At 39.6% G+C, this 17,795-nt stretch overlaps 1 protein-coding gene across 1 annotated transcript in view; it reads right to left on the reverse strand.

Annotated features, from left to right (window-relative positions):
* The window catches only part of afap1l1a (actin filament associated protein 1-like 1a), a 99,464-nt gene that overhangs the window by 19,680 nt on the left and 61,989 nt on the right, over window positions 1-17,795 (reverse strand). The window contains exons 12-14 of the mRNA XM_048603572.1: window positions 6,445-6,656; window positions 4,848-4,993; window positions 4,301-4,382 (exon numbers count right to left, since the gene is read on the reverse strand). Coding sequence (XP_048459529.1) covers window positions 4,301-4,382; window positions 4,848-4,993; window positions 6,445-6,656 — 440 coding nt within the window. The remainder of the gene's footprint in view (window positions 1-4,300; window positions 4,383-4,847; window positions 4,994-6,444; window positions 6,657-17,795) is intronic.

Genomic DNA, 17,795 nt, shown 5'->3' on the forward strand with positions numbered 1-17,795 from the left:
TGATGCTGCTTGGCCTGCTGTGTTCATCCAGCTCTACACCTTGTTATCCAATGATTTTGTTCAATCTTAGCTTTATATGCATTATAAGTACTTCATAATTTTACTCCAAATTTACTGTGAATTTTCAAATGGCGTGTTTCTACTTTATTAGTGAAACTTGAGAGAAACTACTTCCTCTGATGAAGGAATTAAAAACAAAAGGAGCAGAATCTTGGAACAATAGCTAAGATATTTAAGAGGGAATTCCAGGAAATACTGTTACCCAAAAAAATGTAGCAGAGATCTAGAATTCTCTCGTCCCAAACACTGTAGACGCTTGGTCATTTGGAGCTTCAAAGACCAAGAGTGACAAATTTTTTTTAGGTAGCAGTATCGAGGCTAATGTAGATAAGGAAATGGAACTTGAATTACTGAATGGACATCACTAAATTATATTATGGCCGAGCAGGCTTGAAAAGGTCTGATTGGCTTACTTCTGTTCCTATTTTCCTCTACCCTCCAAAGCAGAAATATTTTGTTACATGAGGAAAGAAAGCAAAACATTTTTCTGTTCTGAACTGGCCTATATCAGTAGTCATGTGACAATTTACTTTTAGCCAAGGGTCTTTTAAGGTAAGTGAAGCATGGCTAGCGAAATAACTCCACGGAGGCGAGAATCCTGTCACCAATTCACCCTTTATTTACACGTGAAGAGTCCTTGACACTAATCCATCTCCCTCAGAGCCAGCTCTCAGAGTGAACAGGATGTCTGACACTCCTGCTTGTATCTGTCAGCCAGGGCTTCCTGATTGGACCAGATTAACAGTCCCAATTAGGAAACTCATTCTCTGAAGTCCACCTGCCTGACCTCATTACAATCACTACAGTTAGATCAACCAATTCAGCATAAACTGGGACCTTCAGAATCATGTAGCTTAGCAGTATATCAAAGTGTGTTCTTGAAAGACTAAATTGTCAGGGAGTACGTTGATTCATTAAATTTTGAATCAATGATGACTGCATGGTTTCCAAACAAGTGTGACATCCTACTCTACTGATGAAAGTAATATAGCAATCTCCTGGCTGCTAAAACACAGATTGTTAACTTGGCCAAACAGCAAGGGATGCTGGGTACACTGGTCAAGAAAAACTCTGAGGTCACAAAACACAGAAACCAGCATCAAACAACAACTAGGTGCTGAAGATATTAACATAGTACAAAGGACACATCCTGACAATAATTATCCTGCAGACATATCTCATCAACTGAACAACGAAAGGATGCATATTAACAACTAAGAACCAGACACTCAAGCCTAAAACAATGGAACAAACATTAACAGGACATTTAGCGATTAACAAAGCCATCCAAATTCTCAGTAGCCATTAAGAACGATCTCCTGATTGGCTAAAGCTATAGAAAGATCCAGAAGCTCGAGGAAAAGATATAAAAATAGGACATACATGTAGATCAGGGGGAGACCTTCTGAGTACACCAGCACGAGACCTCAGGGAGGTGATGACCTAGTGGTATTATTGCTGGATTGTTAATCCAGAGACCTAGATAATGTTCTGGGGACCCGGGTTCCAATTCTGCCATGGCAGTTGGTGGAATTTGAATTCAATAAAAATCTGGAATTAAGAGTCTAACGATGAATGTGAATCCATTGTCAATTGTTGCAAAAAACCCATCTGGTTCACTAATGTCTTTTAGGGAAGGAAACTGTTGTCCTTACCTGGTCTGGCCTATATGTCACTCCAGACCCACTGCAATCTGGTTGACTCTTAACTGCCCTCTGGGCAATTAGGGATGGGCAATAAATGCTGCCTGGCCAGCGACACCCTCATCCTGTGAATGAATTTTTAAAAAATGACAAAAGGCAGGGTCAAGCTGACATAGGGATAGAGGGAGAAAGCAGCTTTCCAGTCCCAATGCCACAGAGAGAGAGCAAATACGTAAATCTACAAGAGACTTGGGACTTATTGTAAGCTTAAGGGCTGGTATAGGGTTATTATTATAGTATTATTTAGTATTAAAGGCTATTGTAACTTGTTTCCTAATAAAGTTGAGACTGTTTTCATTGGTACCACTTGTCTTCATAATGATTTGACTGCTTCTGTATTGTGTGACCCATGGGCAAATTCATAACACTCTGGCAGGACTTGTTTAAGGAAGAACTAGGCAATGGTAATACGATGTTGATTCAGACCAGCAAAATGTTAACGTTAGATCATGATACTGCAAGGAAGATAAATATTGATCCATGATATAAATGAGCAGTTCTACAATTAAACCAGATAAAATGGTAACTTTTAAGTTTTCAAGGAATGATGCAAATGACCCTGTAGCCATACCATCACACATTAGTGTGCAATTAGGAGGTCATAATAGTTATTTTGAAAGGTTACATTTTATATAACGATTTACCTGGAAACTCAAACGAAAAAAAAGGTTTCCAGCTCAGTTACTACCTCCACTCAACTGGAAGCAATATGACTTTAGTGCAATGAAATACACAAAAGAAATAATGAAAATAATAAACTGCATCTTCTAGGGATATAAAGGTTGGTTGTGAATGAAAACTGTACCATTTACATACATGCAAACCACTTAATTTCAACTAGCCTTAAAAAGAGAATGTGGTCTTCTGAGTAATCTCTTGTGACTAAGTTGATACCCTGACAGTGATGAAATATTTCAAATAAATCATAATTATAAAAGGGTGAATATCGCAAGTAAACATTAATACTTTAGAAGGAGGAACAGATAACATTATGAAGCAATGACAGAAATGTTGAACTAAGAAGATGTGGAAGGAACAAATTATGCTTTAGATATTAAATAAAAGTGAGGAACATAAAGTAATAACCATCAGCAGACAAAAAAGTATTAGTTCCTTAATCTTCTCCAAAAGCTGACAAAATCCCCAGGATCTGATACCATTGGATTCTAAAAGAGATAATGTGGGAGTAATGCATGTACAGGTCTTTTGTTTCAGTTCTAACCTGAAATTTACATTTACCCAAGCTTGATCCTTCCCCCCCACCCTACCCCTTTATTTATTTTAAAAATCTCTCTACGGTCCTCGTTATGAAGATCACATGAAAATCAGTCCCAGCATGATTCAAGAGTAGACCATGTCAATACTACAGATTTGTGCTAGTATCCCATGAACTGGAATCTATTTCTCTCACACCAGTCTTCGAGCCATGCACTAACTCCTTTAATCATATTCATCCTACGCCAGTCTGCACTTGGCTCAAGTAAAAGACAATTTCTTGTGTCTGTCAAGTCATTTACAGGAGAAATGCAGGATGGAAGGAAGGGAGGATGGATGGATTCTAAAAGTGAAGATTCTGAGTACACTTTTTCAGTAAAGGTAGTGTGCAAAGCAAGTAAATACTAGCCAGTGAGATAACAAGGTGCAAAGCTGGACGAACACAGCAGGCCAAGCAGCATCAGAGGAACAGGAAGGCTGACGTTTCGGGCCGAGACCCTTCTTCAGAAATCTAGCCAGTGTTTTGATCTCACTGATGAAGGAACAGCATTTGCTGTTCACATCACTGACAGCAACCCTGAAATTTTTTGTGTGCTTCAATGTACAGACTTGCTGCAATCCAGAACTTGAGCCAACCCACTCAGTGTTAGCTCAGAGTTACACAAGTCAAGCAGCATGATTCTTCATCAAAATCTGATTGAAAAAAATTCTCATTAAAAGATGGAGCAGTTAAATCATGGAGGAGCAGGAACTCTAAAATTGATTTAAATCATGAACAAAAATGTGGAATCAAGATTGTGAATTGTAGATGAGATTAAGGGGGAGGGACAGATAGAAGAAGTTACAAAAAATAGGCATTGTTTAACTTCCAACACAATATTCTCTGAAGAAGCAAGACTGGTAAAATCAGATTTTCAGGGCCAAACAGGTTGATCAGTGATAATCACTTATATCTTTAAAATCTTTCTTCTGAATACATAAACTCTAACATTTTCAGGCCTTTTGAGAGTGGAATTAATGGCTCGTGTTTCCCATTAAGTCTGTTGAAATAATTTCGATGCTGATTTGATTGGTGGGACCACAGCAGTGTACCCCGGGAGTTTTTGAACGGTGAATTTTTTTGCAGTTAACTGTAAGGATGGATATCTAAAGTTTCTGGCCAATTCACCCTGTGCTGTTAGCCTCATCATTAACACTGTTACAAAAACTGGTCCATAACACTGGTAATTTTAAAATATGTGATAAAAATTATATTGTTTGCACCCTCTCTTTGGTTGCTTTTTAAATGTTTCTTCAGATCATTTCCCTATTGGATACCTTACCTGGACTTTCTCATATGGTACATCATCATATGTTCTGGAATCATATAGATAAAGTGCTGAATTACTTGAGGAGGCTGCCCACCTAGGTATTGAAACAGAGTACATTAATCCTAAACGTGGCCATGTTTTATATGGAGAAACAACAGCACATCAGCTAGATTTACCATCGAGAGATTAAGGAGGGGGAGATTTCTGCTTCTACTTACTGTCTGGTTACCCTTAATGAAAATGCACCACAATATTATGTGAGTAAAGAACTATTAGCTTATAAGAGCCAGCATATTCAAATGATTCACTCATGGTCACTGTCAAAATCTACACAAGGTGATAGCCCATGGCTAGTTTGAAAGTAGCGGTAAAAACATTAATTAAAATTGGACAGCTTCCTTCCCAACGTAGTTGAATGTATTTACTGTTTCAATTCTAAATGCTAGTTGCTCACAGTGTAAGCATTTGATCTTTAAATAAAACAAATGATTATAAACTACAAGCAACAAAAAAGGTTAATTTGAACTTTCATCTTCACAATAATGAATAAAGTTCTCACCAGAAAGAATGTCTAACAGCATCCATTATGTTTGCTATTGTTTCCACATCCACGTAGTCATAATGCAAAGCCTCTGGTTTTGTATTGGAGCCTGTCTCAGCAAGTAGAAGTCCCAGCCACCTACCCATCTCCTCAGAACAGCTTGTCTGCAATCACACAAGAGAGGATTATGAATGATCTCTAGAAATCATATGTGAAACAAATTTATCAATAAGGAAATCATTTCAAAACATTACCAGAACATGTTTTTGAATATTTTTTATTGATTTACAAATGTGTCAGATTGACATTGTTTTAATTCTAACATTAGTTTCCATGATGGGAAAGACTAATCCAACTATATTCCTGTATTGGTGGTGTGCGATATTCCTGTTTATAATGCAATCTCAGAGATTAATTAAATTCAATAAATAAAGGATGTGCTTTGAATTAATTTTGCCACAAAAAAAGTGTTGAGGATGCAACAAAAATGACAACCAATACTTGAGCTTTATATTCACCTTCAATTTTTCATAATGTGTCTTGTTTCTTACACAGTCAAAGAATCTATCTATCTATCTTTATGCCTGGCACTGTGTTCACATAATATGTGCTCAAAAATGCCCTTTGGTTATTTGGCCCAAAGCCTTTATAAAATCCACCTAGCATTTTGTGATTTATTATTTTAGTTTCATTAATTTTCGACCTTCCTCCATTCCTGAAGTCACTGATTGCTTAGTGAGATACTTCACCCAAGTGAGCATGTTCAAGTGTGAACTTTGATGCACAGTATCAGCAGGCTAGTCATATGAACCCTAACAATCAAGCACAGATTCTTTGTTGGTTTGCATTCATTTTTGATTTACTTTTTTTGCAAAGTGTTCAGGAAAAAAAATCTAGGCAAGTAATTGAGAGAAAGGAACAGAAACATTTTGAAAGGTGGAAGGTGCAAACATCAATATATGGCATACAGGGGACTCTGGTGATGCAGTGGTAGTGTCCCTACCTCTGTGCCAGGAGATCTGGATTCAATCCCACCTGATCCAGTGGTGTGTCATAACATGTCTGAATAGGTTGACCAAAAAAAGCAAAATGGCAAATGCATTTCAGGCTGAAAGACCTGTTCCAGTGCTGTAAAAAACAATGCAGTTCTAACTCTATGTGGACTTAGCCCTTCCTCATCTGTAGTTCACATGGATGCACTTCCAGCAATCAGGAGCAGATACTCCCCTGTAATTTACTTGGTGCAAACAGTAAGTGTAGAACCACTATTAGTGCCCTGCTTAGACTTATGCTAAGTAAAGGTGATGATCAAAACCAGGACCATGTTGGCCTGTTCACATCACAACAGCTCACTTATGTACTGCACAAGTTCCCTGAGCTCACTGCAGCTATCTACAGAATGATCCTCCATGCCATCTAAGGGAACCAAAGATATTCACAAAGCTCTGAATGCAGTTTGATATTAGCCTGAATGAACTAAAATACTGAGGAATAAGATGGACGGATTAAGTATCCTCTTTAATTTCATATTCACTTTAGTTTGTTCTTTAATAATAAAAATTAACCATTATCCAATTATTTAATACCAATCTTAATTCATTGTAAATAACTGCACCTCTAACACACAAATGTCATGTCCTTTTCGAAGAATCCGAAAAGCAAAGGGATGCTTTGGTCCAAATCCTGGTATCACCTCACATCCCTGCAGCAGAATGGAGTTAATGTGTGTCCTTAGATCTGTTCTGTCCTTGTGGAAGTAGAGTGTATTGCCCATTAGCCGACACCAACGCTCTCTCCAGTAGTTGTTAACCATTACATTCAGGTAACCTGGAATAGAGTTAAAGGCACAAGGCATGACATAGACTGGTATAGATATTAATATATAACTATTATGATCCAAGATAATGTTACTACTGGACAAATCAGATTCCAGACCTGGTATGATAGATACTATTTTTATTTGTTTTTGTTGAAACAAAGTGGTCTGTCACTGAAGCATAAGGACAAAAATGCTGTAGATTTTGCTTCAACAATGAACAGAAGTTTATTACAAAAGAAATGAAGACAAAATAGAATAATTGAAAATATCTATTTCTAATATGAGATTAAAGATTTTTCCAACACAAAGTGAGATTATAATACAATTAGCGCTGAAACACTTCTTTATAAATTGAAAAGAAGCAAAATAGTTTTTGTATATTGCCCAGACACACCCCTAGTACAGTTCTCAGAACACCACTCATATAATACTCACATCAGAGTAAGTTTTAACACCTCAGTAGGTTTTGAGTCACTCTGACTTAACTGTCTCAGCAATGGGCATTTCTCTTAAACTTTCAAACAAAAGCCAAGTACCACACTTTTAACAAACCTCTGAGGCTCTATTATTTACCATACTGCATCACTGACAAAGTAAGATAAATAAAAGTCCATTAGCAGTGCATAAAATCCATTCATTTTACAGCTGGCTTTAGAAATCACAATGGCTACAGAAAAATTTCAGACACACAGAAAAATCTATTGGTTAATAGCTCAAAAACCTGAAACCCAAACTCACATCAAATAACAAAAACAAATTTCCCACAGTTTATATCACAAGTTTGAGCATCATAGCATCACTATGAGATAGGTCCACTCATCCACCTCCTGGGTTCACATTGCAGACAGTGCTACAATAGACTACATCTCCAAATCTTCACCCCATTTATCACCATTTTGGTCTAGTTATTGGCTATATTTATAGATGTTGCAACTATACAGTCTCCTGCAGCAGAAGTCCACTTAATTCTCTCTGAGAGAATTTCAAGTCCCATTTTGGTATATGACAACCCAAACACACAATTCAAAAATACTAATTCTTTCTAAATTTTATTTTTGAACAATGGTTACTGATATCTTCTGGTTATCACTAGCAGGGACAATGATCTACCCTCGATGTCGCATTAAATCATTAATGAAGTAGCAAAGAACGCCCTGATGATGATGTTTTTCTATCTATCCCTCCTTCCATCTTCGAAGCAAAGTGCCTATCCTGCACCTGCTTGATGATATAACTGAGGTTGAGTAATTGAAATTAGAAGCCCTCCTCACACCATTCTTTGGAGCTGCATTTCATGCCCGCAAAGTGCTACCAAGGTGAGCAAACATGTTATTGCAAAAGCACAGGTAGATGCTAAATTTGTCTCAGCCTCTACTTCATGATAATGAGCAGGAAACAGGTTTATTGTCCAGACTAGCAGCTTGTAGACTCAATGAGGAAGCTTGCCAAATATTGCTACATACTAGTGCCCAATAAGCAGTACAGTGAAACCGCATAAACTTATTTTTATGTGCCAAGATTCATCCCTATCTGATTTAAAAGATTTGCAAAATACATGAAAAGTAAAATGGACAAAACCCTATTGCTTAAAAAAATGTAAACCCTAAACTGCATCCAGAGTACAGCTTCATGTTAAACACCTGAGTAAAACACCTTTTTCTGAAGAAGGGTCCAGACCCGAAACGTCAGCTTTCCTGCTCCGCTGATGCTGCTTGGCCTGCTGTGTTCATCCAGCTCTACACCTTGTTATCTCAGATTCTCCAGCATCGGCAGTTCCTACTATCTCTAAACGCCTAAGTACATCGATTTGTAGGAAGGTCACTAAGAAACAATCTCAAAAAGTAACCAAAGAAATCTGATTTATTCAGATGAGCTCTCAAAGCTTAATCTGGGTGTTGGGGGATGAGTTATTTTTATTGTAGTCCTGACTCAAAACTTTAGAACTCTTAAGAGTTATGTGAAACCACAGCAACTACCCTGCTGCAGCATAAATAAGTGAACTGATTTGTCAGACTGGGAAATCATTTGCAGATTAAAGACAACTCAAAAGAGACACATCAAACTGTAATCAACATGGGCAGGATTATCCAGCAGGTTTCAAGACGCTGACATTCAGAACAAATGGGATCCCAGACCATCCGTACTAATTGGCCAGCTTGGGGCTCACCATCTAATTAAAGGTAGTGGTGTGCTGTGTAGATATTACTGGTCCAGTCAGAAGGCTGGGAACCTTAAAGCCTAGGCCATCCAACCCCGGAGAGGAGGGTATTATTCAGGAAATTTGGATATTGAAATGGAAATGGTATTAAAAAATAGGAATAACAAATTCAAAATCACAAGTTTAGAAAAGGCAGGCCGCTCCGCTGAACCCACTGGGGCCGTGAGCTGTCTCCCAGGGCCATGAAACCTCCAGTTCCAACTGCTCCCTGTGTTAGCTATAGGGATAAATTCTGGTCAAAACTATTGGCCTCCCCATGGTGTTGAGAGGAGAGGAAAGGGGGGAGCTGCTCTGCTGCCAGCAAAATGACAACGGCATGGGAAATCCCCATTGTCAACCATCCGATTCCTGTCCAACCCTGCCACTGGGAGACTTCCTTGGTGATGGGACTGTGTTAGGGAGCTGTTCCAACACAGCTGTCTTTCACCCCAACACTCCACCCCATTCAGTCTCCCTGCCTGTCATCCTGGGACTGGAAAAGCATTCTCATGAATTCTGTTTATTCCTTCATCTTCAATCCAAACTATGTTGATCCCTTCAGGGGAGCCTGAAATCATAGGATAGGGAGAGTTAACACTAAAAAACATTGAGTGATCCTGGCTGGCATCAAAAAAGTGATGGGGTTGGTGGTAGAAAGTGATCAAACATTGTTTAATTATTGTTGAAATAAATCTACACTAATGATTATTTTGGCATCGTTTAAGGTGCTATAATATCTGATTGCAATATTTGTTACCCCTGCAGTGTCATCTAGCTCCCGTTGTTCTGTTAAAAATTAAATCTTAACATTGGTACAGTTTAAAAAGGGTCACTTGTTAAAGGATTTTGTATACGCAGGTATGTTGTAAAGTTAGTTTTACTCACAAAGCAGAATTCCCTAAAGTCCAGCATATTCACTATGTTTACTTGCATGTCAAATCTATCCTGGCACTTGTAAACCTTTCTTGACAGCCTGTCTAGAGCATTGCTGTCTTAATTATTCCCAGCATCCATGTAACTTTTATTGAGATTGTAGCAGCAAAAGAGAAACATATTACCTAGTCATGTGGTGCAGGTGTCCTTGGTAAGTGTCTGGACAGTGGGAATTCATGAAGTCCACTGTACATATGGCAAGCAGATTGAAAGTCTGACCTTTGCTGGAACTCAAACTCAAAACTAGAACTGTACTGGCATATGATTGAGTGTTTGTTGATCTGAAGCTGATTTTTCCTGGATGGTAATGGATTTAACAGCAATTGTATCATTGAAATTGTCACGATTTCCAAAAAAATCAAATGCTCCTCTTAGGGTAGGTGAAAAACAACAAGAATCTTTCTGTCATTTTACTTTTTGTCTGAAATTGTCTTTATTTTTACTTAACGATTGTGTTTTTTGGATTCTTGTCCTTCACTCGAAATTTTTCTCTTTGCTATTTGCCTCACCATATTATCAACAATGTGTTCTCTTCATTAAATTTAGTTGGTGTGTGAGCTCAACTTTTCTCAATGTCCAGTTTCTAAATTGTTCCGTGTGGTCAAGCACATCCTGTTATTTATCATAAGAGGCCTGTGTGGTACCTTTCAGGGTGCTGGACACCATCACTTTGTGGGATCATTGGTTGTGAAGGACTCTGATGTGTGGAGAATGCCCTACAAAGTCAAATTATTATTGGTATCTATTTAAAGACAACACCATCTACTTACTTGATGAGTTGCTCGGCAAATATTAAAAGGCTAATAAGTGGTATAACTCGCTGACCATATAAAATACACATTTGTTGACAATCTGATTGATGGCTTAGCTAATAAATGCAACACCTGGTGTGGCACTGAGTTACATGACAGAAAGTACCCAGAATTCATGCTAAGCCAATACCAGCCAGGAGAGCAGAAACAGCATTATAATTAGTCACAACAGCCTTAGGAGCTGGTCTTTGAAATAAAAATAATTTCCACTGTTTTTTATCATTTTGAAAATAGTGACTGACTAACACCAAACTGAATGCAGTGGCAAAAGCCACCATCACAATATTTTTGATTTTCATTCTTCCCACAAATAATCTGGGACTTCATGACCTTTAAGTGTTGTGTTTTAACATAAAATTAAACCACCCATGCTTTAAAAGCCACGAGCTTTTGTCATTGACATAACTAATTAACCTCAATTGAGATTGTTAAAAGCTCAACTAAACTCAACATTACCCTGCCCACGCTATAATATGACTGGCACAAGGAGGAAGGTAAGAGTGGACAGCCTTTTTGAAAATGCAGAAAGGAGGGACCACAATCTTCGCTGAGTGTCCTTTGAGCTTTGGGAGTACCCCTAAAGATAGTAGCCCCCCATTTTCTCCTGTACTAGTATAAAACTCACCCCTCCATTTTCCTCATCTCTCTCCACCCAGAGCCCGTGCTTTACTTGGGTTGAGCTTCTGTTGAGCATTCTTCTTGGGATTGGTTGCAGTATCGGGAATGCCTACTATTGAGTTCAGGCACAGTTGGGACTATCAGAGGGTGGGATTCTTTTTACTCATTTTGGGATATCTTATTGCACATTGTTAGTTGCTCTCAAAAAAATTGGTGGTGTGCTGCTTTCTTGAACTGTAGGTAGACCCACAATGCTATTATAGAAGGAGTTCCAGGATTTTGACCCAGCAACAATGAAGGAATGGCAATATATTTCAAGTCAGGATGGTGACTAGCTTGGAGGGGAATTTGCAGGTGTTGGTGTTCTCATGTATCTGTTGTCCTTGTCCTTCTAGATGGTAGCACTCTTGGGTTTGGAAGGTGTTGTCTAAGGAACTTTGATGAATTTCTGCAGTGCCATCCTAGTGGATGACACACACTTACTCTCAGTAATGTGTGGAAGCCCAACTATCCACTAAGGTAGCCTGGCCACAGTACATTATTGTTGCAGGACAGGCTTGTTCAAAGCCTGTCACAGAGTCAATGACCAATTCCTTCCGGGATTACAAGCTGCACCCTTAATTTTCTGCCCAATGAGAGCCAAATGACTTAATTCTGGCTCACTAAATCAGTTTGGCCCATATTCATTGTGAGAACAGTCCGATTTGATTTCTCGGAATCCACACCCTAAGAGAAGGTAGTTACCAATTTTAATTCTTGTTTACCTATGGTTTAATCTTTTTGTCAGAGGAGAGACAGAGACAGAGAAAGACAAAGAAAAGGTGTCTGCAGCCGATCAGCATTTAACCAGTAAACTACAAGCAAAGGCCCGGGCTTGACGTGGGATGTAGAAAGACAAGAATTCAGTTATTGCAGTTAAAATTTCTACAAAAAGGTTTCACCACAACAGAAGATTTGTTTGTTTTGCCTCAAGTGGATGGACAGGAATTTTCAAGGCTTTCTTCTACCCTTACTCATGGTAGTTTTACCTCTGGTTTCTTTTCTCTCTCAGGAGACCGCATGACTGTGGGCGTGACTAAGAAGAATTGAGTCATGTTGTTCAAGGTATCATGAACTGCTCTTTTCCTGTTTGTCGTTATCACATCATCATAAATCAATGAAACTGCTATGGCAGGTGCATAGTTTATCATTCTAATCTTTCAAGGTGTGAAATGAAAATTGATTGCAATTTTTTTATAACGATTTATCTGTATGTTCATTAGCTGCCATAACAAAAAGCAGCTTAATAATTTAAATCTGGTCTTGTCCTGTGAAAAATTTTCTCATCCACCCACTGCAAGTTCAGAGCTGTGTCCATGGAATGCATGCAGAAGACAGGATATCCTGTACTGGGGAGTGCTATTTTGCTCCTGAGGTTGAATGTATAATTAGGTATTTTCCAGGATAGGTACACTGTGGAAAGTAAGGCATTATACCATTTAAAGGAGTATGGGGGCTTATGTTGTTGGATGTTTTGGTTCAGCATTCATAGCTAATGCTGAGATATAAACTAAGGGCATAGGTTATGTCAAAGGAAATTATGTTACTGTGGTAATTAGTCTTTGCAAAGATACATGCAAAGTAAAGTTTTCAATTTTGATCACTACACAAAAAGAACAATGTAGAATGATTGGAGACCACACAAGGGCTAAACAACTGACACTTAACCTGCAAGCTTTGAGCTGGGGTAAAATGCTGTACTTCAATATATTAAGGAAGGAGCTGACAGAAACTTTACGATTCCAATATGTGTGAAGGCTATCTTATTGGTAACTTCTCTTGCTAAGTTCAAGATTTGAGGATCAGGGCCACCATTTAAGTTTAAAAGTTTTAGAGGAAAATCAGAAATTTAGGCAACATTTTATTATAAGGCGGTGATAATATTGTAGAACAAATTACAGAAAACTACGATTGTTTTCAAAGAGCATTTAAAAAAAGCTATAGCTACTGTAACTATGGGTAGAGTTTTCCAAGATCCTGAATGATATGGGCAATGGCGAGATAATTTGGAAAGTATGGTTAGATTGCAAAGGTGAGATTCTCAATGTCAAGAAAAAGAGTCAGATTTTCCATACAAGCCATTTCCAATACCGGGCCAATGTTTATTGACCATCCCGAATTGCCCCTTGTAATGAATGGCTCATTAGGGTCATTTCAGAAGGCAGTTCAGAGTCTATCACATTACTATGGGTCTGGAGTCTTATGTACACCAGTTCAGGTAGGGATGGTAAATTTCCTTCCCTGAAGGACATCAGTAAACCCAATGGGTTTTGATGACAATTGACAGTGGTTACATGGTCGCTATCACACTAATGTTTAATTCCATATTTTTAAAAATAGAATTTAAATTTCACTATCTACCACAATGAGATTCAAAAATATTTTCCCCACAGCCTTAGCCGAGCACTGATTACTAGCCCGCTGACATTACAACGATGCCACCATCAGCAGCATCACCTTAGTATTATCTAACTTCACAACTTTTATATGGAGGTAGCTATTTCCTCAGGCAGCAGAGAGAAATATAGTGTCTATTCCCAATATGAAAGTCTGTGCAGTTATCTTGTGGCTGCAGTTTTCTGGCCTCTTCTCTGGACCTCCATCTTCACCAGCATTCCCTAACAGACACTGTACACTCCATGGGCAGTAACCGTCTGTATCCCCTGTCAATAGCATCAGCAAAGTGTCAGCACAGCAGCATGACACATTTCTGACTCACTTACGACACAGTTCATCACTTCAATACTGCACTTAGGAGTGACTTACATTGCAATGCAGCTTCAGGCCACTTTGTGCAGGAACAGGCACCCATCTCACGCATTGGAACTGGATGCATCTTAGGCCTCTTAGCTTGCATTCTTGGTGCTCACTCACTCACTACTTGGATGTTCACAGCATCTCTGTCTTGCCTTGCCTTTTTGCACATTATCACTTCATTCACAACTTACAGCCTCACAGTAATTCTGCCTTGCCTTGCATCACAGACACAAAACCAGGCAGCTTGTCATGTTTCCCAGCAATGATCAGTCAAGGGGTGGTCATGTTGCTGGACAGCATCATGCTACATCAATGTTACACTTGCAACATGTGCTAGCAGCTTAAGTGACAAATGTACTGTATGTACTTCAACTAAATGGTGATGATTCAAAGGTGAGTAATTCTTAGTGAACTAAAGGGTAATGGTACGCTTGCCTTCATTGTGCAGAGCATTGAGTACAGGAGTTGGGATGTCACACTACAGCTGTACAAGACATTGCTAAGGGTACATTTGGAGTACTACATATAATTATGGTCACCCTGCTATAGGATGGATGTTATTAAACTGGAAAGGATGCAAGAAGGATTTTTAAGGATGTTACCAATACTGGGAGGTTTGAGTTATAAGGAGAGGCTAGGACCCTTTCCCCTGGAGCATAGGATGCTGAGGGGTGATGTTATAGAGGTTTTTAAAATTGTGAGAAGCATAGATGGGCAGCACAGTGGCTCACTGGTTAGCACTGCAGCCTTACAGCGCCAGGGACCTGGGTTTGATTCCAGTCTTGGGTGACTGTCTGTGTGGAGTTTGCACATTCTCCCTGTGTCTGCATGGATGTGCTCCAGTTTCCTCCCACAATCCAAAGACATGCAGGCTAGGTGGATTGGCCATGTTAAATTGTCTGTAGTGTTCAGGGGGATGGGTCTGGGTGGGATGCTCCAAGGGTTGGTGTGGACTTGTTGGGCCGAAGGGCCTGTTTCCACACTGTAGGGTTTCTATGATAAGATGAATAGCCAAGGTTTGTTTTTTCCCAGGGAAGGGGTAGTCAAAAACTACAGGACATAGGTTTAGGGCGAGAGGGGAAAGATTTAAAAGGGGTAACTTTTTCCACACACAGGGTGGTCATATATGGAACAAGGTGCCAGAGAAAATGGTAGAGGCAGGTACAATTGCAACATTTAAAAGACATTCAGATAGGTACTTGGACAGGAAATGTTTGGGGGATAATGGGCCAAATACAGGCAAATGGGACTAGTTCAGGAAATCTGGTCAGTGTGAATGAGTTGGGCTGAAGGGCCTGCTTCTATGCTGTATGATTCTATGACTCTATAACTGTCTTCAGTCAAGGAGTACTACCAAGATCAGTCAAAGGCAGCTTTTGATATCTGTCCATGGGCTTGACCACAGTCAGCTGGTTGCTTGGGGCCTTTGTGTGCTTCATATCATTACAGTTCAGGGACTGGCCCACTATCAGTCCTGCAGGCATGAATCTAATCAGCCCAGGGATTAGCTGCAAATCCATCAGGGAGCTGCACAGAGATCAGCTGGGGTTTGTTCTGTCGTCAGTTGGGGAGTGAGGTGTGATCGTTCCTAGGGGCTCTGCTAACTGAAAGACCAGGAGGAGGGGCCGTCAGGGATTGCTGTAGCAGGGAAGTTGGAAAAGTCACTTGTGGGGATTGGAGGCAGTATGCCAGATGCAGAGGGGACAATAATTGTGAGGAGGGGATACTCAACATATGGGAGACAACAGACCAAGGCACAGGGAAGGAGTAGTATTCAATAGTCACCACCATGCTGGCTTCAATGGGGTAGCAGTGCATAACGATGTACTAAAGAGTGTGCCTGGGGCTCAAAGGGTAAGGTGGGGAAATAAACAGTTAAAAGGGTTGTGTGGGAATGTGGAAAGGGTCATACCTGGTGGGCTGTTAGGGAGTGCAAAACAGCAAGAAAAGGAAAGAACATGGGGTTGGGGGTAGGGGGCCAGAGGAAGGGAGGGTCACCTACATTGATAGCTGCTGAGTCTGCAACTCAGTCCATGAAGTACTACCTGTATTGTGTTCCATCCTCATCTGAACCACAAATGCACAATGGAAATGTGAAAGTGCCTGCCATTACATGTGGAGTGGTTGGAGTCAGTGTGCTTTCTCTGTCTGAAGGAGTGGAATCTAACTGTGAGTGATGTGAGTCCCTTCAGAGGCAATTTCTTTAATCAGGCACTTACACAGTACAGCTATAAGACATCTGTAATCACAGAACCACATGTATTGACCAACTGTGTTGATTAAAAATCCTCACCACAATTAATATTAACTATGTCATTGATCATTACACATTAATCCTGTGAGGCAGAAATAACACCAGTTGAGTTGTAAAGCTTCACTTATATTCAGCAATTCACAAACACATTCCAAGGTCCATTGACTGAACAAAGTCCTGAAGCTGCTTCCCTCATACTTGAGACTAAAAAAGTGCACACCATCATCTTGTACACATTGCTGCCTTTCTTGGATAATATATTACCAGTTTGTTCCTTCTTTACTTTACTTTACGATTGGTTAATAAAAGGGAGCATTACAAACTGATGGAAGCGTTTGCAACATCTGATGCTCCTTCATTCAATAATAATGGAATTTTATGCCAGTATAGGCACTATGAAAAGAATAGAATAGCTAACTTTAAAATCGGATTGTAGTATCATGCAATGCTTCCCTCTCTACTTTCATTCTCGTCCATGCAGGTGATGCAAAGTGAACATATATTTACACAAGTGATAATCCATTTACAATTAAATTTAATTCGTGCCTCCAATGTGCCCTCAAAGTTTTCTTTTTTCCTTTACCTTCCACTAGGTCCAGAACAGTGGCAGCTCACTTTTATACTTGGTGTGTAAACCCCTGTGTTTGGAGGGATTTTATGAGGTTTCAAATATGAACTCATATGCTAACCTCTAGAGACCTAACTTTCTGATTTTTCTTTCTTCTCCTGCAACTGAGGATTCCTCTTACAGTAGTTGATCTGGCCCTTGACTGTGCCTGCCCCTTTATCCTTACTGTTAATATTAACCCTTCCCCTCTCTCCCAGAAGGACAGTTGGGTTCCTCTTCAGCAAATGCAGGAGGTACAACACATACTCTTTTTACCTCTTTCCTTTCACCATCCGGGGCCATCAACATTCCTTCTAGGTGAAAATATGACTTACATGCATTTCTTTCAAAATAGCTGCTAATGATGTGATTTCCTCTATTTATAGGAGATCAAATGCAGATTAATTGAACAGCTCCACGTCGTCAGCAAGCACAGTCTGAGCTATTGGTTGTCTGCTGGGTTAATTCTTTGTTACAATTCCATGCTGACTGCCTTGTCCCTGACCTCCTATATTGTACCAGTGAAACTCACCTTTGATTAGGCATCATAAAGCCCTCTGGACTCAGCACCGCATTTAATAATTTCAGATGATAACTAAAATCCTTATATCTTCAGAAAGCAGCTGTTGGTAATGATTCTGTTATCACCATTTACACCTTCTCTAGATCCATTCTTTGTTTCTCGTCTTGTCTCATGACCTTTTGCTTTGCACCAATTTATCTTTTGACAGTTATTCTGTCCTGTCACCCACTCTCAGTTTTTCCCTGTAGCTCTTCCTCTTTCCCCTTTCTGTATCTCTGCACTTGCTTAAAGCCTGGTACATGTCTAACTTTTTCCAGTTCTGATGGAAAATGGGCTCAGTAGTTAGCACTACTGCCTCACAGACCCAGGGACCTAGGTTCAATTCCAACCTTGGGAGGCTGTCCTCA

The sequence above is a fragment of the Rhincodon typus genome, chromosome 12 (assembly GCF_021869965.1).
Source record: "Rhincodon typus isolate 14 chromosome 12, sRhiTyp1.1, whole genome shotgun sequence".
NCBI lineage: Eukaryota > Metazoa > Chordata > Chondrichthyes > Orectolobiformes > Rhincodontidae > Rhincodon > Rhincodon typus.